Source organism: Cajanus cajan, chromosome 9 (assembly GCF_000230855.2).
Source record: "Cajanus cajan strain Asha chromosome 9, NIPB_CcT2T_4, whole genome shotgun sequence".
Classification (NCBI taxonomy): domain Eukaryota; kingdom Viridiplantae; phylum Streptophyta; class Magnoliopsida; order Fabales; family Fabaceae; genus Cajanus; species Cajanus cajan.
Window position 1 is genome coordinate 47,856,010 of NC_138525.1, and position 13,823 is coordinate 47,869,832.

The 13,823-nt window shown below is 29.3% G+C and overlaps 1 protein-coding gene across 1 annotated transcript; it reads right to left on the minus strand.

Moving 5' to 3' along the window:
* Positions 1-5,900: 5,900 nt before the first annotated feature.
* Positions 5,901-13,508, minus strand: LOC109817935 (PHD finger protein ALFIN-LIKE 4). The gene is made up of 5 exons (XM_020383288.3): positions 13,324-13,508; positions 13,178-13,210; positions 8,595-8,823; positions 6,906-7,038; positions 5,901-6,464 (listed from the first exon to the last, which is right to left on the minus strand). Exons 1-5 carry the CDS (start codon positions 13,418-13,420, stop codon positions 6,183-6,185), a joined length of 774 nt encoding a protein of 257 aa, XP_020238877.1. The 5' UTR covers positions 13,421-13,508; the 3' UTR covers positions 5,901-6,182.
* Between the last annotated feature and the right edge of the window lie 315 nt (positions 13,509-13,823).

A 13,823-nucleotide genomic window follows, 5' to 3' on the forward strand; every position in this document is an offset into this window, starting at 1 on the left:
GAAAATAAATATTTCATTATATATACTTGTATTACGAACATGCTAGTCAATTAACATACATATCAACAATGTAATAAAGCATTATTATTCAATATACATCTCAAGATAATAATTTATGTAATGCAAAGTATTTCTAAATTCATTCTAATTGATATGACAAATATTTTAAGTCTTAATATATAAGAATGGTCTAGGGATACAATTTTGAGTTGGTTAACACAACTTATCCCTCACCTAGCATGAAGAGGGTAAAGAGCATTTGGTTGTTCTATGATGCTCTCTCATAGTGCCATTGCATCCTTGCATAGGGTCAAAAGTATAAAGAAAATGATTCTCTCTAGAACTTTTATGCTTTAGCACAAACCATTTCGCGCTTAACGTCAAAATCACGTTCTCTTATACTTAGAAAGAGCATGATCTCACCTAGCACCCATCTCATAAAAACTCTATATGTGACTATCAGTGGTCACTCTTTGTGTTTCTTGCGCTTAGCATGTCATGCTTAACAACACGGACACATATGCTCTTTGTGACTATTGTGCTCACCAAAACTCTATGGTCTCTCACTTTTGCAAATATTATGTAGCAGTAATGTTCATGAAAGAAGAATTACATGCAGGAAATTCGCCCATGCTTTTTTCTAATTTTATTTAATAGGATTGTCAACTCAGTCCTCCATGATATTTATTCTTTTCTCCTTTTGTTTCACAATTCTTTGATTATAAATTTCTCGCATTATATTTGTTCGAGTATAAAACTTAGGATTGTTTTATCCAGAGTATAAAAGTGAGATTATGAGTGAAAATTGTCTTGTCCTCGTTTAATTTCACTATTATATAATAGTTTTCATATTATATTTTATTCATTTTAATCTATATCATTTTTTATATCATAACTTTTATTTTATCACACCAGGTGAATTATCTTTAGCTTACATTAATTATATCTTTAGAGTTTACAACTAAGGCTCGAATTTACAATTCAATTATAAGTGAATTGGTATTTGATTGATCAATGCTCAACAACATGACCCAATTATGGTCAACCTTGGGTCAAAGAGGGTCCACGGTTCTTTAGCCTCTAACATTTAGGTGTGTAAAAGCTAAAAGTTAAAAAATCAAAACATGATTGATCGTTCATGAGTCTAAAATGCACCAATATTTGTTCATCTTTATTAAATTCTCCTTTCAAAATATAAGTTAAAAATTTATTAGAGATAAACAAATATCTTGCATGGAAAATTTATAATCAAAGAATTGTGCACAAAAAAGAGGGGGGAGAAATCAAGTTAACTTGGAAGAAGGAATTGACATTTTTACTATGACAAAAAAAAATTCAAACTTCTTGCATTTTGAAATCATAAATAGAAAAGTTTTATGTGCTCTTCATTGCAATAATAATAATAATAAATGCTCTTTATTGTTATTTGCGGAAGGAACTGGTTTCGCTACTGGACGACAATGTTTCCTTCCTTTAAATAATTATTTTGCATTTTCTATGTATCTATATAGATATCTCTTTGTATTTTCAAAGTTGAAATGTTATATATTACAGAAATGCTATTATAATTTATAATCATTGCGCTTTGAGGTTTTATTGCAAGAGCACATTGTAATTGTATTATTCAAAAGAAAAGGACTTTTCACATCGATTGTAACCATAATTAATATAAAATATTACTTTTAACATCAATGATAACGATAACTAAAATAAAAATAATTTTTTAATATAAAACATAATTATATTTCTTAAGTAAGATTGATATTATTTTTTAATCAAAATTAAAATTTTATGTTAAATATAAATATATGTTATTATGATAAAATTTTAATTTTGACCAAACAACAACACTGATCACAATTAAAAAACCACAGCTAAATTTATTTCCATCTTTTTATATCAATTTTAGCGGCAAGTTACTTTGTGAATTAAGTTTTTTTCAAAATTGATATAAAAGGATGACTTTTAACATCGATTTTAAAATCAATTTGAAAAGCAAACATTTTTATATCACTTAATTCCTCATTTCCTTCAAATCGATAAAATAAATAAATAATTGATGTGAAAAATTCCTTTAACACTAGTGGCCTATCCATGTAAACTAATGATGTAACTTTTGTTTATTAATAATAAATAAATCACTGAACTTTCTTGTAAGGACAAGAACAAAATTGATTTTTTTTTTTTTTTGGTGTGTTACCAACTACAAGAACAATTGATTTAATGATATTTGAAGTTGTTGTGGTCTAGAAGTCGTAATAGAATTTACTCACCTCTTGAGGATGGGTGGCTTTCACGGTCTTCAAAGGACATAGGACATATATAGCCTTTCAAAGGACCTAAAACCTAATAACACTATGGAAGCTCTTAAGAAATACGACCTAAACTAAATGTCCAACCTTTTCCAAATTTTTTTTTTATGTTGATCTTCTTTCTGTCTATTTTTCGTTGTCTGTTCTAATTTCAAATCCACTGCCAAAATCTGAACCCAATGTTTTTGTTTGTGGCAATTAGACACTCTTCTAGAATGTATTCGAAAGATGGAATTGAAATTATATAGTTTCGAATTTTAATTGTAATTTAGACTTTTAGATTAAAGTTGATATAAATTTATATATGTTATGTTTGAGTTATGAAAATGTTTAGGCGTAAAAATCTAATTAATTAGTCTAGTTAATTTCAATTTTATTATTTATATAGGATAAAACAAAATTGCTAGCTTGCCTGAAAAAAAAACAGATAATTCTTTTTAAAATATTAGTTACATACGCGTCTTGTTGAAAATTTATTTAATATACTAATAATTAATAACTTGAATACTTTTTACTATTACAAATAACAATTTAATTGGACTATATAATCATTTTTAACTCATTTTATGAATGATCATGAGTCAAGTTAAGTTACCATTTAGCGAGTGGATCGAGCAACTTAAAGTTATTTTTGCATTAATAACTAATAGCTTGAGTTAAAATTTATGAATGTATGTGTGCTGTAAAAATTTAAAAATTAAATTAATCTGAATTGGTGGTAAATTAAATTTAACTGAGTAAAAATTGAACTATTTTTTATAAAAAATTTGAATAAAACTATTTTTTAAAAAAATTGAACTTAACTATTTAAAAATTAAAATGAACTATTATAAACTGAAGTATAAAAATTAAATTATTTTTTTTAAGAAAGATAAAAATAAGAGTAGACCAGGCTTTGAAAAAGAAAAAAAAAAAGTGGTCAAAAAAGAATCGAGCGAATTTTATTGTGAATATACAGTTAGTCAGATTAGGCTAAACCATTGATTTTCAGACTTAAAACTTAAGATTCGTTATTTTTTTTCATTTGTAAATTTTTTAAATTAAATATAAAATAAATAACATAGATCAATTTGAACTCTCTCTGATAAAGAAACCAAAATAATTCAATTTCGAACACCAATTCGAACTTGTAATTCAATTCAATTTATTTAAACTAATTACCAATTTAATGCAGGAATAAACAACATAACTGTTTGGCTGGATCTGGCAAAGTTTGAAATTAATTGACATAAACTAAATTTTTTTTTCTTTTATCTCACCTAATCCCATTTTTTAATCTTGTTACCTTGCTTTTTTATTGAAAACGAAAGGATGAAAAGAAAACTAAGTTAGGAATAAAAAAAACAGTAGGAAGGAAGACATTAATACGGCTCTCACGTTAAAAAGTATTTTAGACTTTTATCTATTTTTGGATGAAAAATAGAAAAGATAAACAAATTAATGAAGTTCTTGTATTAGTCAAAAGACAAAAATATTTTTATTAAATTATTTTTTCATTTTTACAAATAAGTTTTTTTCCTTTTTGCTCCTACTTTTATACAATTGAATAAAATAAAATAAAAAATATTCCTTTTTATTTTCCCCTTTATTAAATAACCACTAAAAATATAACACATTCTATTTATTTTCTTTCACTTTCCTTTTTTTAAACAAAATATAGAACACGGTTTGGATTGGAATTCATACAAGACTACTTACATTCATGCTCATCTCTCTGTCTATACATTTTACATGTGGAAGTGATGGTTTTTATAATGCTAAATAAGAATTAGAAATAAATTATTAATTATTTTATAATTCTTAATATTTTATTTTAAATCGACTATCAAACATAAGACTTAAAATTAGATAATAAATTCAATTCCAATTCAAAAGTATAAATTCATGTTGAATTCTAATCACAATCCGACAGTTCTTGTTTCATAATTTCTGGGAATTACTGAGCCAAAATTATATACTCAATGATTTCGAATATATAATTCTGGCTCAATTACTAAAAAAAATACTCATGTAGTTTCCTGAATCTAGAAAAAAAAAACCTGTTTTTCAAATAACCGACACTCCGACATGTATTAAATGTAGTGTACCCTTTTGTGTGGATCATAAATCTTCCACGAAAAATGAATACAGGGTAACCTTTTTAATTGGGTCAAAATGAATACATATTTATTTGAAGTTATGAACAATTGAGAAATGAGAATGAGCAGTGCAAGCAATGGACCAACCTAGCTATGCTCTGCAGAGTGCATTCAACTTCTTTCACTAAACACTGACTTTTGGCTCTTGAAACCGGAATCGGATTGTGTTGTCATATTAATTTTAAAAATAAAAATGTTAAACAAATATATGAAAGTGTAATTATATAATTATATTCCAAAATTTTAAAAAAAATTGTGAGTTAATTATAATAAATACCTCCTCTGTTATACAATAAATGTCATGCAAGAACAAAATATAAATTTAGAAATAAGTATTATTTCTGTTTTTTTTATAAGACAGTTATTTAAATGATTAATAAAATTAATTAATTTGACTAGTAACATTAAATATGTTTTTAAATTTAGATTTACTTTCATCAAAACTACTATTAACATTAATATGACTCTTACTTCTTCTTTTTTTTATATAAATTAAAATATATCATAGTCAAAATTTAAGGATTAATCTTTCAAAATACTGAAATTTATTTAAAGGGTTAAACTTTTTCCACAAATGATTTTTCACACATATATGATTCTTGCTTTACTAACTACTTACTGAATTAAAATAAATAAATAAATAACTCTTAAGGATATTTTTTTCAAAAAAAAATTAATACAATATACATTTTAAATTGGTTCTTAGACAAAAATCAAACTTAGGATATTATAAAAATGGAGAGGAAGTATCATTTTTTTAATATAATACTAGTCAATTTTTTCTATTTATACCTTTCATAACATTATTAAAAAACAATATTGTAGTGTTGTATCATTTGCCGTGAAGAAAACCAATAAAGTCAATAAGCATAAAATGAAACTTATTATGAAATAAATAAGAGACTCACCTGATATTGATGTTAAGGAAATAAAAATATATGTATATCAATGTAAGCTTTTACTCACCTTAAATTAAAAATAAACATTTTTCACGTTCTTATATTTCGGACATTTTCCCGGTTTAAAATAATTAAATATTGCATCATGGCGCTACCTACAGTCAAAAGATTAAAGATTATGGTAACTCCAAAGTCCAAAGTCACGATACATGACAAATATAATTTGTTGAGTTACAGTGACACGTTAAAAAATAAAATCACAATTTATTTTAACTATTTTAAAAATTTGTATATCGTGCTTAAATTTGCTCAATATTATAAATAACTTTAAAAAAGCTATTGCAAATTAATTTGAATATAAATTAATAAACACTAGCCTTTTAAAAAATATTTAATATTTAATGTCTTAAATTTTTTAACATGTGCTATTTAATAAAAGCTAACATACTGTTGTATTCTCAAGTAGATTCTTCCCTTCTAAGGCTTCCCCCATCTTTATAATTTGAATCAAAAAAGAATTACTATCCAAATAAAACTAGAAAAGAATTACATGACGGCAGAAAACATAAACTCCACTAAGCTATTAGATACAACACAGTTACAGCAGCTACATTAAATTTAAGGAAGCACATAACAGAACAACATTCAAGTCCAGTTATGAAATAAATATCCTAATTGTAGATAATTTGCCAGCAGCTCATGTACCTACTAATGTACCATCTGAAGCAATATACCTGAAATTGTCAGCAAGACTAATAAACTTGACCTACTAAACAAATTAGTAATCATAAAATTGCCAAGATTATAGTCACCAATCAGCATCAAAGCCATTGTTAAGGTCGAGCTCTCTTGTTGCTGCAAGTTGGACATTTGTACTGCTTGATATGTTCAGCACGTGCAGGGGTAATCTTCACACACTTTCCATGGAACCATTTCTCACAGATGTCACAGCAAATCCAGAACTCATCAGCAGCATAGCTCTCTCCACATGCCCCACACAGAGTCTCTCCATGTTCCTCTTCATCTTCCTCTTCCAAACCCAAACCCAAACCCACACCTTCATCATCCTCATCCTTTGATTGCATTGCTTTTGAATACTTGGATTCAGAACTTCGCTGCATTTATCAACCCAAAACAGATAACAAAAATATAGTTAAATACCAATCATAAACCAGATCACATCACAGATACTCAGATAGTAAACTTTTTTGGTTCCCAAAATACTTTCAATTAGTGATACCACACTTCTTAATAAGGGACAATCACTCAAATCGTTCATCCCCATTTCCCTGAATTAAGAACCCTCGCTAAAACAGTGTAAATCAATAAAAACCAGTATAAAACAATGTTATTATAAGCCTATCTTGAGAAAATGATTTCTTTACTTAATTAGCTTTCAAAGAAAACTTTTGGAAAAAAATAAAAAGATTATTTCTAACAAATAATCAGTATCCGAGGATGCACAAAATTTAGAAATTGGTTTCATTGCTAAAAGTTATATGATACTTAGCAAGCTACTGCAAGTAAGAGCAGATAGATTTTCAAACTTTCATAACCTTGGAGTTTGATTTTGATTTGTTACTGCTATGATTTGAAACTGATGACTTTTCCTTTCCTTGTTTCTTGGCCATCCCTGTAACAACCTCAAATATAGTCGGAAGATCATTTATCATATTAAATAGTCGCTTCCTGCATGAAGATGAGAACATATATATTACTGAAAGATGACAACTTCTCAAATTAATTACAACTTACAGAGGTAAAACCATCAATAAGTCAAAAAAGAATGCAAACTGAAGCACTGTAGACAAACTAAGGGCGAATAAAAGAAACCATCTGCATCTTGTAAACTGTATTAGAACTGCTAATGCATTGAATTCAAGCCAGGTATAGAAAATTTGCTCTTGTTCTCAAAAGCAAAAGATTCTCTAATTAATACATATTTAATTGTGAGCTGTACAACATTAGAAGAGTATCTTGGTAATGAGAAAATGTTTTCATACTAAAAGGGAAGAAACTAGCGGGAAACAAAAAACAATTCAATAGACTGAATGGAAGCTTATAACATTCTCTCAAGTTCTAACCTCATAACTAGTACTTTAAAGTTTTAACCTATCGTATTCATATGTTACAACCTAGCAAGTATTTACAAGAGTAACAGAAAAAATTAAGCCTCCTACATCTCTTATGGAAACCCGCACATTTATGATATCCAAATCCTTTCTCCACTATCCTTCCATTTGATTTTTGTTAAATCCGATAGTGAAACCAACAGGACTAACATGTAATCATTCTCTCATGATTGAATACCCAGATAAATTCCATATTACCATCCAGATATTCCATTAAATCAAACATTATGATTGCAGAATAGATCAAGGGAAAGAGGACTACGATTCAAAGGATTGAAGGAAAGAGGACTTAAACAGTTACAGTTATGCCAGAGATCCCAAGTAGTCGTGGTAACCCTATTATAATGCCAAACCACAGATCATAAGCCATACAATATGAAAATTTTATAGATTATTAGATATTTGCATGCAGCTCTACAGTTTTATCTCTCACCAAAACCTTAATATCCAGCTTTTCTAGTCATGGTATAAACTCCGGTTCGGTTTTCAACTAAAATTGGAACTGAAATTGAACAGACCCCCTGTTCATTTATTCTTCATTTCAGAATGAGCATGCTGACTTTGCTCGGCCTTGCTCCGAGCAATATTCTTTTGTCTACACCGTCAAAACTCAGAAACACTATGTACTAAGAATTATAGTTTAATTTTAATAACATCTTCAAAATATTCAATTGAGTTGCATAAATAACAAGACAAAAAATAGCTTGTGCATAGCATGGGTTCCACACTAGTAACATTACAAGAGGTAATTATGGACATTCAGTAGCCCATACTAGGGAATCAGATACATCGTACTACTTTTATCTTTATTGCTTATGCAAGCACCTCTTTTATGTCTAATCATTTATTTCTTATACCCTAATATTCCATATACTAATTACACATGCGAACAAAATACCGAGATAAATTTGTTCCTAGAATATGTTCAAAGTTCAAACAATCCTATTCTAGTAAGTTTAAAATTTAGAAATAACATGAAAACAAAGTCCAATATCCAAACAGTTGGACCAAGCCAAAGCTACCTCAGATCAAAATACATGCACCATTTAAGAGAAAAAAATATATATATTATCAGCTAAATCCATAGATTTATTGGAGAGAGAAAATATGTACCTATCAGCCTTATCAAATCCAAACCTAGCACCAAAATAAAAAGCCACAGCAAGTAACCAAGCATCACTGTGTACAGCAACCAAAGATAGCCAGTCCTTTTCTTGCATCCCATCTCTGGCAAAGTTAATGCCCAATGCTGGCTCCGGTAGCTCTGGGGGCACCTCCTCAGCAGGCAGATTGACTTCCCACAGCTCATTAGGAAATCCATAAAGGCAAAGATTTTCCTTCTCTGCATGACAAAAGCTCAAGTAAATCGACTAAAATATCTCAAGTTTAAACCCAAATTTTCAACAATACAAAGAAAATCAAATGCTATAAGAACAAAACTATAATCAGCAATTGAATTATGGCAATATGGTAGCATGGTGAAACATTTTATGTCCATCACTCAGGAGATAAAATATCCAAAAAGAAAATATTTTTATTAGGCACTATATTGGACACGAAAATGAAATCTCACAAAAGATGTCTGAAATTTGTTTCAAGGAAAACAGATAACCTCAATATAGATCCAGTATCATAAGTGAAAACTGAAAATGTCCCCATGGAAAATTAATTATGAAGATGCAAATAACAATTTGAAGTTTCAAATAGAGAAAGAATTTGCCATGGTAACATACTACTATTGCAATCCATACTACATTAAAACCATAGTTGTCAACCAGAATATCAGAGCAGAGCAGTCAAAGCACAAAAGTGGGATAGCGGATAGCAAGATGACCACTATTCTAATATTATATATATGTGTTAAATAATTATAATTAATAATTAATAATTAATAATATATATAAGCTCAAAGACAGAAAAAATACTCAAAATTCATGCATTATTCATTTGGTCAGGCCGTGATTTTGCTGACCAACGAAACCACACAAGTAAAAAAATATGAAAAGAAGGAAAGAAAAGGAAAAAAAAAAACTACAAACAGGAAAAGGGAGACTCACTGGAGTCGCAGCAAGAGGACCTGTCACATAAGAAGTTAGGGCATGCACCCACTAGGTCGACACACAACAAGAGAAAAAGGAAAAAAGATTTGAAAGTGGAAAGACAAAAATACTCTCATTAAGGCTTTGTTTGGATTTGAAGATAGAAAAGGGGGAGTGGAAAAGGAGAGATTTGAAGGGAAAGTGAGTAGAAAGTGAGGTTGTTTGGATTAAGGGAAAGTGAGTGGAAAGTGTAGAGAAAGTTTGTGAAAGTTTGTGAATGAAATGATTGATGTGATAGATAAAAATAAATTTTTTAATTGATAATTGTGAAAGATTACTATTTTGCCCTTAGGCTAAAAAAAGTTTATAATTATTATAATTAAAAGATAAATATATAGATTTTAACTAAAAAAATTATAAAAAATTAATTTAAAAATAAATTAATTTAAATATTTGGTTTAAATTTAATGATAGATAAAAAATAAAAATTTAAGAGATGAATATGTAATTTACACTTTTACCCTTGGATTAAAAATGAGTATAATATTATTTATTATAATTAATAATAATTACAATAAAATTATATTAATAAGTATAATTTATTAAAAATATAATAAATAATGATAAAAATAATAATAAATATTATCATAATAAATAATAATGATATTAATTATAATAAATAATAATATTAATATTAATAAAAATGAAAATAATAATAATTATAATAATAAATAATAATAACAAAATATATTATGATAATTATATTTTGTAACATTATTTTATTAATGTTTATGAAAGTGTTATTATTATAATTTTATAAACATGTATTACTTTATTTTTTTTATATTTCCACTTTTTAATGTTAATATTTAATATATAATACCTAAATTAAATATAATTATTTAATATTAATATTTAATTTATATATATATATATATTAAATATTTAATATTTAATATATATATATCAATTAAATAATATTTAATTGATATATATATATATTAAATATTTAATATTTAATATATATATATATATATATTAAATATTAATATTAAATAATTATATTTAATTTAGGTATTATATATTAAATATTAATATTATATATATATATATAAACATATTAAACATTAATAACAAATTAATGTGCCCAGAACGGCCCGTTCCGAAAGTGGAACGGCCCATTCTGCTTTCGCATTTTTCTCATAACATGCATTTTTGGAACGGGCCGTTCCGGGGCCGTTTCGGATTCCTGCATAATCGATTATGCTTAGCCACATAATCGATTATGGCCTTACATAATCGATTATGCCTCACCCATAATCGATTATGCAAGGCCATAATCGATTATGTGGCCAACCATAATCGATTATGCTCCTTCGTTTTCTTTAAATGGAAGACCTCCTTCCACAATCACTCACCACCAACACCCACCAGCCACCACCAGCCACCCAACGTCGAGAATCAACACCAGCCCGTGGAGAACGTGAACGTAAATCCTCTGCTGCATGGCACATGCATGGAAGGGGTATTTTCGGATTTTTACAAATCCTACGTGGCTTTCAGCTCCTTTCTTCCCTTTTGTGCGAGGAGAGCAACAGTGCTTCTCCTCGCTTTTCTTCGCCTTTCTTTCGTTCCAAATCACGGGAAACAAACACACACAATCCACGCCTTTCTTTGCTCGTGAACAGTATTTCACCGGAAACAAACACTACCTAAGTGAGGATACTTTCAGAATTTCACAGACTGCCCTAGACCCGGTCCACTCTGCTTCACCAATTTGGGTTGCTTCAGCCACAATCACTGTAGCAGTAGTTCTAGGCTCTGCTCTGCCATGATTGTGGCTGCTACAGTCACTATTGACAACATGGATTAAAACTATAAAAACTAAAAGGATAGAATAATTTATGTATAAAAATGCCTATAACGAACATGATATATAATTTTGTTTGTTACATAAAAAGCAAAAAAAAACTTCAAGTAACCTAAACAGCACTCTTCTGTTCGCACTCTCTCAGGTACTGATGGTAGCTGATATTGGCACACAAAAGCATGTAGCTATAATATATGAAGATATATCATACTATCATACGCAATCAGATGTAATTTTCTTTCATAATAAAGTGAGATTACACATTTTGGGAGATATGAGAAGAAAAAATGCAGTTGTGCTGTGTGTGTTGTCATTGTTAAGGGTCCAAATAGAAAAGCCTAGGTGTATGCGTACCAATTTAAAAGAACAGATTACTATTTATTAAAAATATATTTGAAAAAGTAGGTTTGAAAAACCAGGTGACAGCGAACACTCATAATCTCATCCATAAGCTAACCGCAAGCTCAAATCCAATGCACTCTGCTCTGCAGAATGATGAAGACACCTACCGTCCATCTCTGCAGAACAATCCTGCTACCAGTGCAGTAGCTGAACTGCGGTGCAACATATATCACAGCAACAATGACGGTTATGATGACCTCTTTTGTGGACTCCACAACACAATGGCATCGCGATAGCATTTCTGAAGAAAAAAGGCGAGGCAATAGTGTTATAGCAACACTACTGCCGATATTTAGTAACATTGTTTTTTCAAAAATATTACTTTTGAAGTACATCCATATTAATTTTATTTTAAGATTTGTGTCAAGAATACCAATGTAGAAATATTATATTAAAAGGCATGTTTTAACTTGTATTGAGTTCTTTCCCGGATTGTGCATCCTATCATATGTCCATACATTAATAGTTGTGTATGTTTATCCTTAAAATATATCAAAGGTTTTCCATATAATGTGTTCTGGCTCCAACCACCTCATATCCCATCAATTTTAGAATTTTCCATATAATGTCTTTGGTTCATATTATTTTAGAAAAGTAATTGTTTTTTTCAATACCTTTTTTAAGAGAGCTTAAAAAAATTATTTCTACAAATTTAAGCATTATCAAACATGCATGCACTCATTCAACATCATGTCATATTCATGCTACCCGGGTGGGGTAAAGAATTAGGACAAATGATCCTGAAAGAATCTAAAGTGGGGAAAAAAACAAGCTCCCTGTTTTGACCCAACAAATGAAATTCATATGAATGGACCGATGGAAAATTAATAAGAAACAGCAAAATGAAGCCATCTAACATAGACCCATTCTGCCGTATTTTAACTAGTGTGAAGTCCAGAAAACCAAACAAAATCTGAGTCATGTACACTTAAACAAAACGATGCAAGCTAAAATTGAAAGCTAACATCTGAACAATTCAATTTGAGATTCTTCCCATATATAGCAGCAAATGCCTACTTCAGCCATGCTACATTAAAGCTATAATAACAAAAATAGTAACAGAAACATAAACCCACAAACAACCGCATCGAACATCAAACAAACACAGTCCCGTTATTATTAGATAAGAAGAATAAAAACTTCAAGCACCCATTCACAAAGTCACGAAAGCAAGCAAAGTAGCAGCTACACAGCGTTTATTCCGAACTTCCAAAAACCAAGTTTGAAAACCCACAACCCCAACACTCGACAAAATTCAAAATTGAAACAAACCCAACAAGATTCTCACTTTTCACTTCAGAAATCGGCTCAAGGAAACAAGATAGGGCATAAACACGGACCCAAAAAAAAAAAAAAAAAAGTAATTTTTACGAAAGAAACGTTACCGGGATCGCACTGCTGATAGAATTCTTCAACATCTGGAGCGGAAGCACAGAAAAGTGAAAGAAAAAGAAAAAGAAAAAAAGAAGGTCGGAATTAATTAATGAATTAATTAAAGAAAAAAAGAATTGGAATGGGAAAAGATAAGAACCGGAGGTGAGGGCTTTAATCAAGGCAGCTCTGCGACCCTTGAAATCCCGGAAGACCTCTTCGACGGTACGAGGATTGTAGGGAGCAGCAGCGTCCATGGTGATGGCGGTGAGGTGTTAAAGGAATGGAGGGAAAGAAGAAAGGTAAACTATTTGACCTCTTTCTCTTTCTGGCACACACTGCAGCCTTTTTATTTACATGATTTCAATCGGAACCAAATGGATTTCATTAACCGGATTTCATAAAAGCCCATCCAGTCCGTTACGCTCACAATTTCACAAAAGCCCCTTTTTACCTTTATCTTTTTTTTTTTTTGAGTCGGGTACTGCAGCTACTGGTCCGGGTTAGGCCTTTATTATAAACCATTTTTAGTTCAATCACATTCACATTCAACAATATAAATAGTTAGGTTTATGAAATATTACTGTACTTTTTATTTATTGTTAAATATTTATGGAAGAAGCGAAGGTATTATTTTGTATTAGAACTTACACATCGATA